Below are 18,305 nucleotides of genomic sequence, written 5' to 3'. Positions count from 1 at the left end.
GTACAATTGATGGCTCCAAAATCAGCTGCACCCTGTGAGTCCAGAGGGCAACTGGTGCCATTGTCCCCGTTAGCATTTTGTAAGAAAGGGCACCAAGATTTCATCAAGCTGTCTGCCTTGATGAGACTTGCAGTGAGGATCCCTTTGATAAGCCATCGGCAATGCATAAAGGAGGGCAGGTGGCTTGGTGAGCAGGGAACTTCTTTCAAAGATTTGGACCAGCGATGTGCCTTTGCTTTGGGCAAATGGTGATGGTGGATGGATCATAGCTACCTAACTCAGCACTGTCTGTACTGATTGGCAGTGGCTCTACAAGGTTCCAGGCAGGTGATGTTTTCAGTTTCACCTGGAGATGCTGGAGACTGTTCTGGGACCTGCATCACCAGCGAGCTCTGGTCCTCCCTTAAGGAGTTAGGCGGCTCAATGGTCTGACTCTGTGGAAGGCACCATGCTATTCCCCTTTAAATTAGCCATGTATACAGAAAACATGAGTACTGGAATTTTGGGCTTGAATTGATTTCTGGATCGCCTGCATGCCAAGCACATACTTCTACCACTGGGCCAGCACCCTTCCTCAGTGACTGAGCTCTCATTGCACACAGCCATCCAGCAAGCAAAAAAATGTTACTGTCAGAAGGGCAGAGTGGGCAGCAAGAGATTCAGGGGCCGGTTTCAGACCCACACTGCTCGGGTTTATTCTGTTGCTTGCTTGACATTGTGCCTCCTTCCCCCCTACCTTTTATTCCTATGAAAGTTTCACAATGTCGCTGCTTGGGATTCTGGATAATCTATGGTGGTTTCTTTTCAGTTTTTTTAATTAATTTTCCAAAAAAAATTTAAGACAAACAAACAAACAAACAAACATCCTAATTGTAATTAAACCAATCTTGATAACATTGTTAAGTGACTTCCTCAAATCCCCCTGGTTGAATTTCATTGTATTTCATTTTAACAGTTTTCCAAAATCAATCTTCTCAAAAAAAAAAACAAAAAAACTTGATCACTTCACATCTTTCATTCTTTCTAATCTAGCTTGAAACATCTTAATTCCTATCCTTACATATTTAAATCCTAAGCCTATCTCATATTTGCAAGCTTTTCCAGTTAGGTTATCTTGACATGTTCAGCTAAATAATCTTTGAATTTTGTCCATTCTTCCTGGTACTCCTCCTCCTTCTGGTCGCGGACTCTTCCCGTCAGGTGGGCTAGCCCCGGGATTCTGGAGAATCTATGTGACTAGATGCTTGTAATGTATGCCAGGCAATCTGGCACAAGTGGGTAGGGTTGCCATCCGCCGGGATTTGTCCGTTGGAAACAAGTGTCCATTCGGGAAACGCTTGAATGTCCAGGAAAACCCAAAGGTATAGCAATTCTACACGTGGGGAGTAGGGACGCAAGCGCAAATCAGAATAAAGCAAAGGCTGGGAAAGTTCAAACAGAAACACACACACACACAAACAAACTATTCCTCAAGATTTGTGTTTAAGACACAGGATCATAGAATTGTGGAGTTGGAAGGGACACCGAGGACCATCTAGTTCCGTTATTCCCAATCAGGGGTCCGTGGCCCCATCCCTTGCCTCCCTCCAACTAATTTTCTCTCATTTTGGCATCGCAATAGCATACATTTTATGGGCGGTCTTGTTGTTTGTAGTATACCTAAAATCCTTTGCTTATTACCCCTCATTTTGAACCCGCAGCCCTGAGATTAAGAGTGTCACGCTCTACCAGCTGAGCCACCCCACTGTAATTATCCCACACCTCCCCTCTTGACGAAGCTGCCTGCAAAGCTGATCTGCCGAGGAAATGTCCTTCTGCAGGCATGGTTTCAATCCAAACAATAAATACTAGTGGTCAACTCCAAAAGTGCGGTCAACAAACCCTGCTTGCCAAAGAACAATTGAACGCACCCTTGAAGCTCCTTTGCAGCCATGTCTCCACACCTGACACCACGTAAGATGCTAGATGTGGGGCCTGCAGGCCTGTCAAGATTCCCCACCTCTGCTCTATCTAGCCAGGCTGCTGTTTTCAAATGGGGGTTAAAGCTGTGAAGCTGTTTGGATGCATGACTGGACTTGACTGTGGGTATTTCATTGTGCTGTGTCCCAGAGCCTTAAGGATGGGGTGGCCTAGGAACCTAAGCCATCAGGTATATAAAAATGAGGTCCACTCCAGCCAAGAGCGAAAGAAAACCACCAAGCAGCCCTGCTCCCCAACAATGTCCCCCAAAGAGGATACGGATCGTCTCGGGAATGCTGGTGTCCAGGCACTCAATTCTCTCCTGCAGCTCGTCCTGCGTGCCCGGGGTCTGGAAGAGGTCCTCCTGAAGCAGAGTATCACCCATGCGTTCGGAAGGGATGAGGTACATCCTGGATAGCATGAAGAACAATCCAGCCCTGGGGTGCATAATGTGAGGTCGAGGAATGCCACAATGGAGAGAAGCCCATCACCAAGAGAGCTGGCACAAGGGCTGAGAATTGTATCCCGCCTGCTTTCCACAGTAGCATTCCTACTACCCTTCTCCTGATTTGGGGCAATAGGAGAGTGAAATCATTCCCCGCTTCTTCTAGTGGCCAGTCTCAGAGAGCCGCTTTGCTAGGGATAGACAGACAATGGTTGGGAACACTTGGGTTCTTCTGAGCCGCTCTAAGGAATAGTATATGCTGGATGTCCCACCCGCTGCCGCTCCACCAAGGTGCCACTATACTCACAGCAGGAGCTTGTAAGAGCGAGTCGGTAGCTAAGATATAAATCAATTGGGACGTTTGGAACCTGCACACCCCAAAACTGGTACTGGATTCCAGCCCACACCCATCCTTTCAATGGTACCGTCCCCCTCAGCTCACCTGGTGGCAGGCATTCTTGAAGAGGTGGTCCACCAAAAGCCAGATCTCCTTGGCCGCTCAGTGGAGTCATCACCATCCTGGGGTACGATATCCAGAAACTGCTTCTCCTGGAGGTCCAATGACAAGCGGGACTGGCATGAGAGCCTGACAGAATGTGTGCCTGTATGCATTCTTTCCTTGCTCCAGCTGGGTGGACAAGTCTTGCCCTCTGAGGCCACAACTAGGGCTGGGCAATAGCTGGCTTTCAACACGGTGATATATCACTAGCTAAACTGAAATATACTCAGAGTCGCAAAGTGATTTCATGCTCTTTATTCAGCTCATAGTGGTGAGGAGGAATGAATGAAAGTCCCCTCAAGGTATCTGCTTTATATACATTATTTACACAATGGGCTGCACATGATTGGCTAATTCCGGAATTCTACTGTAAGCCAATCAGGTTGTGGATTCACTTCTATCTGGAGCATGATTGGGTGGTTCCTGCCAACCAATCAGACTGCTGCATTGTTCTAGGACCAATCAGACTGCTGCATTCTGAATCCTATTGTTCTAGGACCAATCAGACTGCTGCCTTTTGGATCCTATTGTTCTAGGACCAATCAGACTGCTGCAGTTTGGATCCTATTCAACTCAGTACATAACATAAACATTGCAATACACCAATATATCACAATGTCTGAAATAAGATAATATGTAGAGTCATTGGCTGGCTTCACGGTTTCCCCCGCATTGTGATTTCTGCTGCCCCCTGCAGGAGGGCAGGGGAAAGCTGAACCGGCAGAGTCCACAGGGGCTGCAGGAATCTCGAGAAGCATTGTCTGGCTTCACAGTTTCCCCCCACATGGTGTTTTTTGCATAGTACACACACACATCATGATTCGCAATATATTGCCAGGTCAGAAATTATGAAACCAGTCTTACTATCTAGACTTCAAGCTGATTTGAAAATATATCTATATTGACATATTGCCCGGCCCTAGCCACAGCAAGCATCTCAAGTGGGAAAACAAAAAACAAATTGCTTGCACCCCAAATCCAAGCTCCCCCTCCCCCTATTAATATGCAGCTAGTAATCCTCCCACTCCGGATGTGCAGTTCACCCAAAAGCTTACTGAATATGCAGCTGTGGACATGAGGTTTGGCTAACATTTTATTTAAATTGCTGGAACCTGCCCTGGGACCTTAGGGTGAAGGGCAGGAAATAAGTAACAAAAACAGCAACAGAACATGGATGGGCCTTCATAGGTTGATGGGCTGCAACCCCAGCCAGCATGATGAGATGATGGGGTCACATGTTCACCACCCCTTGTCTAGAGCACGTTGCAGAGGCAGTGGTAGAAACTGAGCAACAGCTGGAGCCCCAGCCCACGACTTTGTCTGGGCAATGCAGCACACAGCAGCTGGTGAACCATGCCTCCTGCCTCCTTTCCATCTTCCTCTCCTGAAATGTTCAGGGTGGTTAGTTCTATCTCAAGCTACCACATTCAAGAGAAAGAGAAAGAGAGGAGGGGGGAGCAAGAGAGCTTTAGGAGCACAGCAATGGCAAGCAGCCCATCACTAAAAGGAGTTGGCAAGGATGGAGAATTTGATCCCCTCATCCCCAGGGCAGCTGTTGATTAGGACCCAGTTCATCCCCCCTCCCCCACCACCAATACTCCCCACCCCTGTCTTGAGAGAGAGAGGGGGGTGTGGGTACTGGTGTGGGGAATGACACATGCTGTATCAGAGTCTTAGTGCAAGAGTAGCTGGTGCATGCTAAAGAACACAGGAGCCTAGCTGGGTTACATCAGCATTTTGTTCCCACAATGGCCAACCACATGCCCTTGGGAGTCCATAGGGACACGGGGATCATGTTCCCCAGAAACTGGTAATCAAAAGCATGTGGTTTGTGATAAGAGTGGCAAGAAATAGCCCTGACCGGTAGCCACTGATAAACATATCCTCCATGATTCTCAATGTCTACAGCTGTCCAAATTGACAGTCACCACTGTCTCCTTGTGGCTAGGATAATACACCCAAGTCTATCTGATTTTGAGAGGAGTGACATTTCCCTGAGCCACCCCAAAGCAGCCACTACCGCTTCCCAAATGCCAGTGCTCAGGTGGTAAGAGTAAGGCAGAGTGGCATAGCCTGTGCAGCAGTTGCTGAGCACAGAGACAAGGAGAAAACTGGCTCTTGGGGCCAGAGGGGGCTGGCGCCTGCATCATGAGACTGGGCTTTCTGCCTCCCGGGCTGCCAATCGCAAGCGGACCCAGAGTCAAGCAGCGCAAAATCAGTTACAAGCAGTGATGGCAAATTCTGGTTTCGTCTCCGTTCTCTTCTGCCGAGTTCTACAAGGGCCACGTTGAGACTAGGGAAGAGACCAAAGCAGAGAGCTAGAGCCACCACCTGGACTGGATTTGAGTCAGAAGGCAGGCAGGTGCGGGTTGCCTGAGAGGAAAGTCAGGTTGGTGGGGTAGTGCCTGGTTTGCCCTAAGGGACCAGCTGCCACTGCATGGAGCAGCTGCTGATCGTTGACAAGGGCAACTCCATTTACGTGCCTTCGAGGCACATGCACACTGCCCCAAAGCTGGAAGGGGCACTTGAAGGAGCAAAAATGTCCCCCCTGAGGCACCTGATCAAGGCCTGTATTTTAAAATGAGCTTAAAGATTTGCAAATGTTTTATGCCAGGCAGAAAAGCAGCTGGCTAAGTACTTTGGCAGATGTTTTTCTTCCTAAACAGCCCCCCCCCCCCTGATTTATAGCAGTAGCCAAAATTCTCAAAGTTGTAAAAGGGAATTACAGGCTGGGAGCAAAGGTTATACTGACCCTACATATTACAGAATACAATCAAGCTGCAAAAACACTAATTAAGAGTTTGTAAATAGTAAGTGTCAGAGCTGCCCAAGGTCCCAGCTCACAAAGGACCAATGCTGCTTTGTTGTTAAATACAAAAGTCTTTATTGAAGTTCAGTTTCACTTCCAGAGCCGCAGCGCGCAGCCCCACGTCTCAAGCTTTTGACCGCTGATGACCCTTCTGAATCTCCTCCCCCTGTACACCAATTTAAGACCCTCGCCTTGCTCCACCTTTTCCGCTGCTCCTTCCTCCTCTGGGTCCGCCTGCCCGCCGGGGTCTCGCCCTTCCTAGCCTCTTCTGACGCTGATTCCCCTGAGCCTTCTCCCTCCCTCCGACGGGCTTTAGGAGCTGGTTCCCCATCCGGGTCTCCTGCTGTCCCGCGCGCCTGTACATTTGAACTTGGCGCGCGCGCCCAGCCAGCAGTTTTCCTCCTAACCGTTTCACTGCTGCTGTCACTGCTTCCCCCTTCGGGTGGGCTAGCTGCAACTGACTTCCCCTCCATTCCCCCACTCTCCGATGGAGGCGTGGTCAGCCCTGACTCACTCTCCCTCCCCTCCGGAGGGGAGTGTTCAAAGGCACTTTGGATGCCTTGACTTGCAATCCTTACAACAACCCTGCAGAGCAGTTCAGTGTTATCTTGAGTTGCAGAATAGCGAGGCGCGATGCCGAGGCGGGCGCAGGGTGGCCCACCTAAGGAGTTCATGGTAGGGGGACCTAATGAGGCCAAACTCCGTCTTTTGCTCTTATTTCAGCTGTGCCTTGGCTCTGTGCTCGCAAGTGTTCTAGTGACTTTCAGGTAACTTGGAAAGCATGGTAATGATGTCTTGGTTCTGAAGAATGATATTTTCCCCAGTCTGACTTAGTTATCCTGGTGATGATTCAGCTAGATGTTGTACACGCTGACCATATTCCAGAAGGGGTTTGTTGTCTTGGCCTTGCTTTGGCTTACTGAGATCTGTCTTCTCCCTAGAGGTGCTCATTCTAAAATGGATAATTATAACGTTTGACTTCATTGATCAGAAGGAAAATATGAATGCTCTCTATGGTTTCTTCTTCCGCTTCTTACAATATGAGAAATTGGTAAGATAAAAAGGAATGCGTTATTTTGAAGGAACTTGCTTTTATTCTGACATTAACCCAAATCAAACAATAAAGAGTACTTTCCGACCACACAACAGGACACCATGTGAAAAGTGGGGCCTTAAAAATACCTCTCCCATTTCCTTCCTTTTCCTGTCTTGTTCCTTCCCAATGGGTGCCGGTCGCAGCGCCCCCCGGGGGCACGGCATGTTCAGGCAGGCAGGCAGGCAGGCAGCTATCCGATATCGATCCCGCCCATTCCTCCCTCCACCCCCCTCAAAGACAGCCGCGCAGGCAGCTATCCGATGGAGGGAGGGGGGGAATCCTGTTCTGCATAGCTATCAATTCAGGTGCGCATACTTATGGGAAAATAAAACTAATTTATTTTAGAGCTTGTTTTTGTGTGTATTCATGGTATCATTTGTAGACCCAGTAGATGGCAGTGTGGTGTGGAGAGTGTTTTTGGCAGCTCGTGAAAGGATAGAGGGTGGAACGTTGACCGTTCAAAGGCACTATAAGCAATATATATATATATATATATATATATATATATATATATATATATATATCGCCACATTTTCCTAGCTAAATTTTCCCATAAAAGTATACACTCGAATACATTTGAATCAAATACATTTGGAACAAGTGATTGTTACATTTAGGGAACATTCTCTAGGCGATGAGATTGGGGGGAAATACAAAAACCCATTTGGATACATTTGGATACATTTAGAAAAGTACAGCATTTTGAGGAAAAATACATTTGAGTCAAAAAATACATTCAGATCCATTCTTAAAGTCAATGAGAAAGATACAGTGAAAAACGATCCATTCCCCAAGGCACCGTTGACCTTCTTGTAGGGTGTGAAGGCAGAATACGATCTATTTGATATTCATTCCCCTCTCTGACCCTGACTCTCTTACGACACAGGGACCATCCCAGAGTGTGGGCACAACTTCTGCCGGTCCGGCCTGATCCAGTGCAGCGGGGCAAAAAGGAGGCTGGCTTCCTGTCCTCAAGGCCGAGTTGGAGTCCAGAGAAGGAGCCTCATCAGCAATCGGCAATTGGCTAACTTTGTCGAAGTAGCCAAGACCCTCAGTCTTCAAGAGGGAAAGGAGGAGTCTATGAGAAGCACCAGGAGCCCCTGAATCTCTTTTGCAAGGAGGATGAAGCCCCCATCTGTGTGGTTTGGGGCAGATCCAAGAAGCACCAACACCACGAGGTGATTCCTCTGGAAGAGGCTGTCGAGGAATACAAGGTACCTTGAGGGGGAGAAATAGCTGTGTATTGTTCTTGGCAGGTTATCTTCTTAATTCTCAGATCCAAAGTAGGCATGGTATTAATTGGTGGTTGTTTATTACCTTAGAAGCAGCCAAGGGGAAGCCTGAGAGCGGCTGGGATGGCTGGGAGGAGGGAGTCAAAGTCTTTCTCTCTGCCAGGGCGGCCAAGGGATCTTCCCTTGAAATACAGCAGCTTCATGGGACCATGGCAGGGAGAGAAAGGGTTAACCTCATCCACATCCCCCAGCAAGGTTGCTTTGTACATATTTAGAACACTACAAATGTGAATTGCATATGTCTCCTTTGGCTAGCAGGATGCCTCCTCAATACCCTGCCAAGCAGAGAGCAGCAAGGGGTCAGCTGCAAGGGGGTGGGGACTGGGGGCTCCTTTTCCCTTCTGGGGTACCTCAGAGCCCATATAGAGTCCTTTTGTAGCTTCTCTATCGGTAGGAGAAAATAACAGAGGCCAACCAGAGAATATTGAGAAGCAAAGCAGCTAGTAAGCCAGATCTTTATTAACTGTTGCAACAGGGTGCTCACCCCCCCCCCCACGCAGGAGGGAGGAGGAGACCCCAAACCAAGTCCTTATATAGACATTTGAAATTGCCGGCCTGGAGCCCAAGACCACCCCTCCATACATCATACATACATCACAGAAGGGGTGGGGGGTCTACAACAGACTCCTGTCTGGCAGGAAACCTGTTGATGGGTTTACCTGGCTGTTCATGGGTTTACCTGGATATTCTTTTGTGATGATAACTACTTACGGTATTTATGTATGTGTTCTGTACTTTTCTTTCCTCCAGTAAATTACTTTGCTATTATAGCAAGGCCACTGGACCCAAGAAGCCAGTATAATATTCATCTCCTCTCTTTGTGTCTCAATCAAAGCTGAGTTTTCCCTTTTCTTGTCAGGGAGAGATCTGTCGCTGCCTGGAGATTCGGAGGAAAGAGAGAGGGGAAATTCTGGCCTATCAAGCAGACCTGGACAAGGAAAGCAAAGACCTCCTTGGAAGTGTCACTCTTGTTACTAGTGAGGGAACAAGCACTTCAAGAAGCTGAGGAGGGAGGGGAAAATCTGCCCATTTCAACTTCTCCCCATTTCTCCTTTTTCCATATCGGTTTGTTATTTATTTATTATTCTGAAAATGAATCAAATGCTAGGGTGGCTACCTTCTCGTATAAATAGTTTGATACGTGCTTTACCCTCATAAATACATTTTTTTGTGAACATTACCTGGCTGGGTCAACCTTGAGAAATTCAGAGGTGTGAATTTCAAAAGATTGCTGTTTTGGTCTCCATAGTTTTTCCAAGAATTGCGAATTAGGTAAGTTCACCTTTGAATGCAGCTAAATGGAGTTTATTTCCCATTGTTGTTTATTATGTGAAAAGCAGTCAAGGAGAAGCCTGAGGACTTGTGAGCTGAGAGGGTGGAAGCAGTTCAATTCAAATCCTAATTCTCTTGCTGATGTTTTGAAGGCTGACCATCTTCCTCACTCAGACCTCCTCAGAACCGGAGAGGCTGAAGACTGTGGAGAAGTTGAGACAACTGCGCCAGTTCCTGGAAGAAGAAGAAAAGCGTCTGCTGAATCATGTGGAAGAGGTGGAGAAGGAGATTGCAGGGAGAAGGGATGAGCAGCTGGCCAGGCTCTGCAGGAAACTCTCCTCTCTTGAGAGGATCATCCAGGTGATGGAGGAAAAGGGTCAGCAGCCAGCGAGTGAACTGCTGCAGGTAAGACGGCTCCAGGAAAAGGCTGCCTCCCATCCTTTCTGTGCCCCTTTCAGGTACGCAAGGAGTGTAGGGGCTCAGTTGACGGAGCCTCGAGTCAGCTTTGTAATGGACAGGAACACCCCAGAGACCTGGGATGCTGAACTCACCTGAAGGCCGACTAGAGATTCTTCAGTCTTCTTGAGGGAAGGGGAGGGGATTTTCTGCTCCTTGCTGATGATTTGCCTCCGAATGCCTTCCCGCTGGGCAATGCTGCCTTCCTGCCCTGCCCTGGGCTTCGCCAAGGATGCAGTCAGGCCTCCTTCTGACATGAGCCAGTCTCTTGACCAAGCTTCTCTTCCCGTTCCCTCCACAACTTCTGGGTGGATCCCCTTCCCCATAGATCCTGATCGGCCCAAAATGGTGCTCGGTCACAGTGACCAAAGAGCAAGACAGAGGGACTCATCCAGACTGCGCCACCTTCTCCACTCACAATCCCATATGGCCAGACGTACAAGTGCTTCTGAACGCCCTCTTTAAGGAGGCTGAGAAGGCTGACATACTGGCAAAGGCAGGAGAAGCCCTATTATGGAATGGTTGCCAGATGTCCCCGTCTCCCGGGGACAGTCCCCGGATTTACAAATCTGTCCCCAACAAAATCCGTCCCTGGAATGTCCCCGGATTTCATATAAGGCCCCCAGATTTATATTTTAAGTGTTGTAGATTTATTAGTAGGGAAGGAATGTTGCGTGATTGGTTCAACAGCACAAGACACATCATATGGGGACTTCCGGCGAGGCAAAATGGCGGGTGCCATGGCAATGAGCAGCTCCTGAAACCAGCCAGAGCCAAGTGCACTACCAGGCTGGCTCCGGGCTGCTGAGACTGCCGCCTGCGCTGCCACTGCCACTGCCGAGGGGGAACCAGGGATGCCCGGCGCGTTAACTGGGGGAACAGCTGACACCCCCCCAGGACCCAAATCGAGGCAGGAGCGAGAGCGCCCGGCCATGTGGCCGACTGCCCAGTGGCGCTCCAGGGCCAGTAAAAACCCCGGAGCCAACCCAGGGAGAAGGAGGAAAGGAGAAGGAGAAGGAATAGAGAGAAAGAGAAAGGAGAAAAAAGAGGGGAGCCCCGACCTTGCGGCCGCTGAGGAAGAGAGGTAGGAGAGCACCAGGAGGGCAAGGACACGGGGCCGAGCCCAGGCCCGACCCGAGCCTACTCCATGGCAGATAGCACTCCAAGAGATCAGGCTGGGGCCCAGAGGAAGGCCACGCGACAGAGGAGACCCAGAAGAGAAGGTATTACTTCTTATTTTTTTAAAAAAATGATTTTTTTAAAAGAACATTTTTTTCTCTGGGTAGTTGGTTCCTTTTATTTGTTCGGGTTCCTACGTTACACCAGCATTTTAAATGGCAACACTCGTTTCAAAGATTGGCCGCCTTTTTAATTGTTATGGAAAATCAATAAAATGATAATTTGCCCCTGCCCAAGGGTTGCATGACATCTGGCTGAAGACTTTTTTTGCTAAAAGTTGAAGCTATGCTGGGGTGTGTGGGTGTGTCTGTCCGTCCATGTGGCCGCTTTGTATTCAACATTCCACCCCCTCCAAAGAATCCTAAGAACCTTAGTTCTCCTTTCACAGTGCTACGATTCCCAGCACCCTTAACAAACCATTGTTTCCAGGACTTTTGGGGTGTGGGTGGGAGGAGATGTGCTTTACATGTGTGGTGTGCAGGCATTTCCCAGCACATGTGGGGGGGGGGGAATTCAAGACTAACGCAAATGCTTTTCTTCCTTAGACCACCTTGACGTTGAAAAAGAGGTTCTCTGGGTTGAGGAACACACACCATTTCACAGCGAAGCAGAACACGGGCCAAATGGTCACTCTGTCATTAGATTTGGTGAAGTTAGACTGGCTTTGCAAAGGAGCTTGCCCCTGAAGCCAGTTGGTTGCCTGCCTTCTTCCTGGCTGGCGGCTTGGCAGCAGCAAAACACAAAGAGACAGCCCCATGCAACCTCACACCCAAAGATTTCTGCCCATGCTTCAGACATGCAGCCCTAAGAGCAGCTCTGACTCCCACTCTAGGCCCCGCTGCCCCAGTCTTCCTCCTGATGTAGGCTACAGGATCTGGGAAGTCTGATCCAGCTTTGAGGTGCGGTTCCATATGGCCGTTAGTACTGTTCTGCTTTTGCCAGAGAGCCACCTGGTAAGGAAGATCTCCAAGCATGCTTCCTAGGGGGTCCTCTTTAATCCTCAGATGTGCCCACAAAGGCATGATCCAGCACCCTCATGCCACAGCTGCCTCTGGAGTGACCCTCCCTCCGGTAAGAGGCGTGCCTCACAGCTGAGTGCCTGGTTGTTTGTGTAGGGCGGGGGCAGGGAATCTTGTGGGCTCCCAGATATTGCCAGATCCAATGGCCTTCTGCCTCTGCCAGCATGGCCGACGGTCAGGGGTGATGAATAAAACAACTTTGAGAAGCTGAAACACCGGGCTGTTTTCTTTTCTAATAAAAATATTCACTGTGCAGTTCACAGGCACAAAACACAATGTTGATATTGTCCAGGAAATGGGTTTTCAGTTGGAGGGCATGGGTTACGTGAGAGCATGTTGTGCGGGATAACCAGTCTCATATAACCAACATGCTTCAGTCTAATTAGTGCATGAAGGGGTTAACACCATAGAGTAAGCTGTCCTGCCATCTTAGCCATGTCTCTTCCCCTTACCTTGGGAGTGAGTTCTGATCTATTCTGGTATTCACTTCTTCAGCGTTTAATGTACTGTAGGTTTTTCCTGATTTTATGGTTTTATCTTTCTGTAAACGGCTTTGATGTTTCTTACCATCTGGTAGTGTATAAAATTTATGAAATAAATAATTTCAAACAATCAAAAAAATAAATAAATAAATAGGAAGATGTAAAACCACAACCTCCGAAATGAAAGCTACTGTGCCTCCAGACGGATGTTTTTGCCTGGAGTGGGGCCATATTCTGCAATGTGCTATCGATGCAATAATAGTGCAGCTTTCTAATGGACTGTCCACGCAAACATCATTCTGCTTTCTCAGTTGCTCTGCAATGCTTCGCCAGGGTTACCACATCATGGCCACCTGGGGGTGCGCTCCTGTGTTGTAGCTCAGCAAAAGCAGGACAAAATTCCTCTAGTATGGCTCACAGTGAGGGCTGCTGAGAGTTGGGAGAGATCTCGGAGGCCAAAGAGTTTGCTTTTCTGCTCAGTACAGGGGATCTTGCCAGCTCTTCACCCCTGACTGGCCAGAGATGCCCATCTCTTATCCATGCAGCTCCACAGCGTGCCTGGATGATGACTCAGATGGAGCTGGACACACCATTCCTGAAGGATGCAATAATCTTGCAATTGTTGTGGACCAACTACATGCCAACAGGATGTCGGACTGAATGGGCCTTGGCCTGACCCAGCAAGGCTCTTCAAATGCGCTTATGTTCCCCTGACTTTGGGGACGCCTTGCAGGAGTCTCACCCGTCTCATGGCTATTCTTCTAGTGTGGACCAGTTCGACAAGCTCTCCCCCGAAAGCAGGTGCACCATCCAGAACATGCTGGCTCTGTACCTGAAGAAGAAAGCGAACACAGACCAGGAGGCAGGGACTTCTAGGGGAAGCGAGGCCTTCATGCGGGAAGCCTTGACTCCTCACGTGTTCCCCGGGATCAGCTTCGACCCCACCACCCAGTCTTCTGCTGCAGCACATGAGGATGGGCATTCCTCCCCTTTCAACCATCTGGCGGAGTCACTCTTCCACCTGGCCCAGAACAGGAGGCTCCTTCCAAACACGCAGAATGCCTTGCACGTGATCGATGGGCCTGTGGTCACTGTGACATAGGCAGGGCCGGATTTATGTATAGGCTAAGTAGGCAGAAGCCTAGGGCCTCTAGATCTAGGGGGCCTCGCCAGCCTGCCCGCTCCCCAGCGCCACAGATAGTCTTCCCTCTCCCCAAATTGCAAACCCAAAACTTCATGCAGGGCATTTCTCCCCTATTTCAATGACATTTTGCTTCAAAAGGAAAGGTGGACTTGGAGAAGGCAAGCAAAATGCGAGGGAGATAGTGAAAGATACAGGAAATTGAATGCAGATTTCCAAAAAATAGCAAGGAGAGACAAGAGGGCCATCTTAAACGAGCAATGCAAAGAAATAGAGGAAAACAACAGAATGGGAAGAACCAGAGATCTGTTCAAGAAAACTGGAGCTATGAAAGGAACATTTCGTACAAAGATTACCATAATAAAGGACAAAGGTGGAAAGAACCTAACAGAAGCAGAAGACATCAAGAAGAGGTGGCAAGTATACACAGAGGGATTATACCAGAAAGATATGGATGTCTCATACACCCCAGGTAGTGTGCTTGCTGACCTTGAGCCTGACATCCTGGAGAGCAAAGTCAAATGGGCCTTAGAAAGCACTGCTAATAACAAGGCCAGTGGAAGTGATGATATTCCAGCTGAACTATTAAATTTTGTTAAAGATAATGCTGATAAGGGGCTACACGCAATATGCCAGTAAGTTTGGAAAACTCAGCAGTGGCCAGAGGATTGGAGAAGACCAGTCTACCTCCTTTAGAGGAAAAGGCCTTGAGGGGAGGACCTGTTGCCTCCACAATCCTTCCTAAACGTGGATAAGCTGAGAGGCAATTGTCCGGCAAATGTGGTGCTGTGGGGAGGCAGGAACATTTTCCTGCAGTTAAGTACCGTATTTTTCGCACCATAGGACGCTCCGTCCCATAGGACGCACCTAGTTTTTTTGGGGGGAAATAAAGGAAAAAAATTTTCCCTTTATTTCCCCCCCAAAAGCAGGTTAGGGAAACCGAACCAGGTCGAGGAACAGCGGGATGGTGGCGCTGCGCCTCCCTGCTGTCCCCCGAGCTTGTGGGGCTGGCTGATGTCTGCCTGGCGGAGGGGTGCTCTGCTTCAGCGGGCCCCACCCGCCAGGCAGCAGGCTGCTATCCGCCGCGTGGGGAGCCCTGCGGGGAACTCCTGCAGGGCTCCCCACGCTGCGGGTGTCTGCCCAGCGTGAGGGGCGCTCTGATTCAGGGCGCCCCGCCCGCCGGGCGGCAGGCTGCTATCCGCAGCTTGGGGAGCCTTGCGGGGAACTCCTGCAGGGCTCCCCACGCTGCGGATGTCGGCCTGGCGCGAGGGGCGCTCTGCTTTAGGGCGCCCCACCCGCCGGGCGGCAGGCTGCTATCCGCAGCGTGGGGAGCCCTGTGGGGAACTCCTGCAGGGCTCCCCACGCTGCGGGTGTCTGCCCAGCGTGAGGGGCGCTCTGCTTCAGGGCGCCCCACCCGCCGGGCGGCAGGCTGCTATCCGCAGCTTGGGGAGCCTTGCGGGGAACTCCTGCAGGGCTCCCCACGCTGCGGATGTCTGCCTGGCGCGAGGGGCGCTCTGATTCAGGGCGCCCCACCCGCCGGGCGGCAGGCTGCTATCCGCAGCTTGGGGAGCCTTGCGGGGAACTCCTGCAGGGCTCCCCACGCTGCGGATGTCTGCCTGGCGCGAGGGGCGCTCTGCTTCAGGGCGCCCCACCCGCCGGGCGGCAGGCTGCTATCCGCAGCGTGGGGAGCCCTGTGGGGAACTCCTGCAGGGCTCCCCACGCTGCGGGTGTCTGCCTGGCGCGAGGGGCGCTCTGCTTCAGGGCGCCCCACCCGCCGGGCGGCAGGCTGCTATCCGCAGCGTGGGGAGCCCTGTGGGGAACTCCTGCAGGGCTCCCCACGCTGCGGGTGTCTGCCCAGCGTGAGGGGCGCTCTGATTCAGGGCGCCCCGCCCGCCGGGCGGCAGGCTGCTATCCGCAGCTTGGGGAGCCTTGCGGGGAACTCCTGCAGGGCTCCCCACGCTGCAGATGTCTGCCTGGCGCGAGGGGCGCTCTGATTCAGGGCGCCCCGCCCGCCGGGCGGCAGGCTGCTATCCGCAGCGTGGGGAGCCCTGCGGGGAACTCCTGCAAGGCTCCCCACGCTGCGGATGTGTTCCCGAAGCGCCGGGCGCTCTGCTTTCAGGGCGCCCAACGCTCCGGGAAGCAGGCTACCATCCGCAGCCTAGACACGGCTAGCAGAGCGCTGCGCTAATCCGGAAGCTTGGGGCGTGCGGAGCTCAGCGCGCCCCAAGCTTCTGGGTGCCGGCAAGGTCTCCGCTAGAAGGCTAGCGGAGACCTTGCCGGCACCCAGAAGCTTGGGGCGCGCTGAGCTCCGCACGCCCCAAGCTTCCGGATTAATTGAGCACTCCGCTAGCCGTGGGAGAGCTGGGTCTCCCATGGCTAGCGGATAGCTTCCTGAAGCCTGGAGAGCGAGAGGGGTCGGTGCGCACCGACCCCTCTCGCTCTCCAGGCTTCAGTGAAAGCCTGCATTCGCTCCATAGGACGCACACACATTTTCCCTTGCTTTTTAGGAGGGAAAAAGTGCGTCCTATGGTGCGAAAAATACGGTATTTTCTAAGTTCCTTTCCCGAAACTTCCCCAAACGGTTCTGAAGCCTCTTTAACCTCAGAAGTCTTTTCCTCTCTTGGGAATTCTGGGATTCGAGGATAACTTCATGGAGAAGGAAAGAAACCTGCAGAATCAGCAAATGAGTGCCCGCTGAGGGCCTCCACCCCCACCGCTGCCACCAAGCAGGCTGTGAGTTGCCTTAGAGGTGTACTGTGCCCTCCCGCCTCCTTGCTTTTAAGGACTACTTGAGTTCTGTTCTCATCTCCCTGAGGCGTATCCGTGACAAGGAGAGCATGAGCAAGAAGCAACCCCAATGACCCACACTATGCGCCAGCTCTTTGTGCCTTCCACACATACGCAGTCCAGACAGAGAGAGGGACTCATCAAGCACGTCCTCGCCAAGAGAGAGAAGGAATATGTCAACACCCAGAATTTCAGGTCAGATCATGCAAAAGTGCAAACACCATGCAAAGACCAGTGGAACCTGTATCAGAGTTGGGGCTGGAGAAAGCGACATCTACATGACAACTGTATTGTTGGGTGCCAGGCAAAGTCTGTCCTGTTCACTCAGGCCACATGGGTGGGTAATTGAAAGTATTAGTTGTGGTGGGCAGTTTTCCTTGGTGCCACATACTGAACCGTGGCTTCATATTATGAGCAGGACGGCAGCCTCTCCTCCAGGTTTGCACACCTCTCCCCCACCCCAAGCCTATTGGGAAGCTTCCACTTGGATTTTAAATTAACCACAGTTTGGTGTGTCCAGATCCTATGGTGGTTCATTTTACCAGCTTTGTAAACCCACGATTGGAAGTTGGCTTGTTTCAATGAGCCATGGTTCAAATGAAGCGGTTTGTGCAGCTTCAGACATTGTGACAAGATGCAGTTAATCCAAAACTGAAGCAAAACCTTTGGAACTCCTCCTAAAAGCTGTGCTGGAGGACAGGGAGGTGTGACCCCCCCAACACTTGGTGTGGGTCAACCTTATAATGCTAAGCTTACTACTTCACACAAGGTTTTTGAGTTTTTGCTTTGGTTATTTCCTCATACTGTTAGTAGTAAGGTCAAGGTAAAGGGACCCCTGACCAGAGGACTTCCGGGTTAGCGCCATCGGCAATGGCGGAGTTCCTCTGACCGAGAGGAACCCGCTCCGCGAAAATCGGGTCTTGCCGCCGCAGCGAAGCCAGAGACCCTTTAAAAATCCCAGGTGGAGGAAGCCTGGGAACATGGGATTCGGCTGACACCAGGAGCGCCTCCCCTACTTGCAGGGAAACCCCTTTTTCGGGGATCCGATGCGACGTGGGGTGAGCGGCGCGGTGTTTTGAATCGACCGCTATTTTTACGGAGTGAAGCCGCACAGTCGTTGCCGGAGAGCGCTGATTTTTTCCTGTGGACAATTGGACTCTAAACAAGTACCCATTTGTAGAACAGAAAATTGGATTAAGAATCATTTTAATTTGGCACTGAAGCGGGAAGGTTCTAAACAGGAAGTCCGCCTTCCGCTTTTGTAAATAGACTAAAGCAAAAATTGTGCAAGCTAAAGCCTGGAAAGTCGTATATACAGGTCTAAATTTCCTTCGGTTTTAACCACCAAAACCCCTCTTGGAAGCAGGAGAAAAGAGGGGGGATTTTGATTGTTCAAGACTGCAGGAGAGAGAGTTAAGAAAGATAAATTTCCACCGTCTCAAACCTGGGAACGGGGTGTCAGAGACAGAAATTTTTTGGGAAGTTCATTGACTGTGAATGGAACGTTTTTTGACAGATAGCTAATGAAGAGAAACAAATTGCTTCCAATGTTGCCTTTTGCATCTTAAAGAAACAAAAAAATTGAAAAATGAAAGTAATTTTCTTTTGTTGGACCTGCTTTCAAAAGATGGATACAAATAGAAATTGCCTCCTCTAGAGGGAGCTTGTTAAATTGTTGCTGGAGTCGATCTGGGGATTTCACAGCTGTGGAGATTAGGATCGTGGGACCAGACTCTGACCTTGAATAAAAATGTGTTTAGAAGAAGTTTTGGTGCTTGCTTTTTGCAAGACAAGTGCTTTGTTGGACCAGATGCATGAGAAGATAGATTTGATGACTGTTGCAGTCAAAAACTTTGGACAAACAGCGAA

The 18,305-nt window shown here is 50.3% G+C and overlaps 1 protein-coding gene across 1 annotated transcript in view; it reads right to left on the bottom strand.

The window, feature by feature from the left end:
- The window catches only part of LOC310753753 (inositol polyphosphate 5-phosphatase OCRL-like), a gene marked incomplete at both ends in the record, with an annotated part of 332,356 nt that overhangs the window by 182,817 nt on the left and 131,234 nt on the right, over positions 1-18,305 (bottom strand). Inside the window, 3 exon segments of the mRNA XM_083595097.1 lie at positions 2,239-2,323; positions 2,847-2,896; positions 2,899-3,032. Coding sequence (XP_083451223.1) covers positions 2,239-2,323; positions 2,847-2,896; positions 2,899-3,032 — 269 coding nt within the window.

The sequence above is a fragment of the Podarcis filfolensis genome (assembly GCF_964270895.1).
Source record: "Podarcis filfolensis genome assembly, chromosome: W".
Taxonomy (NCBI): Eukaryota; Metazoa; Chordata; class Lepidosauria; order Squamata; family Lacertidae; genus Podarcis; species Podarcis filfolensis.
This window is presented reverse-complemented; position numbering and strand designations above follow the sequence as displayed.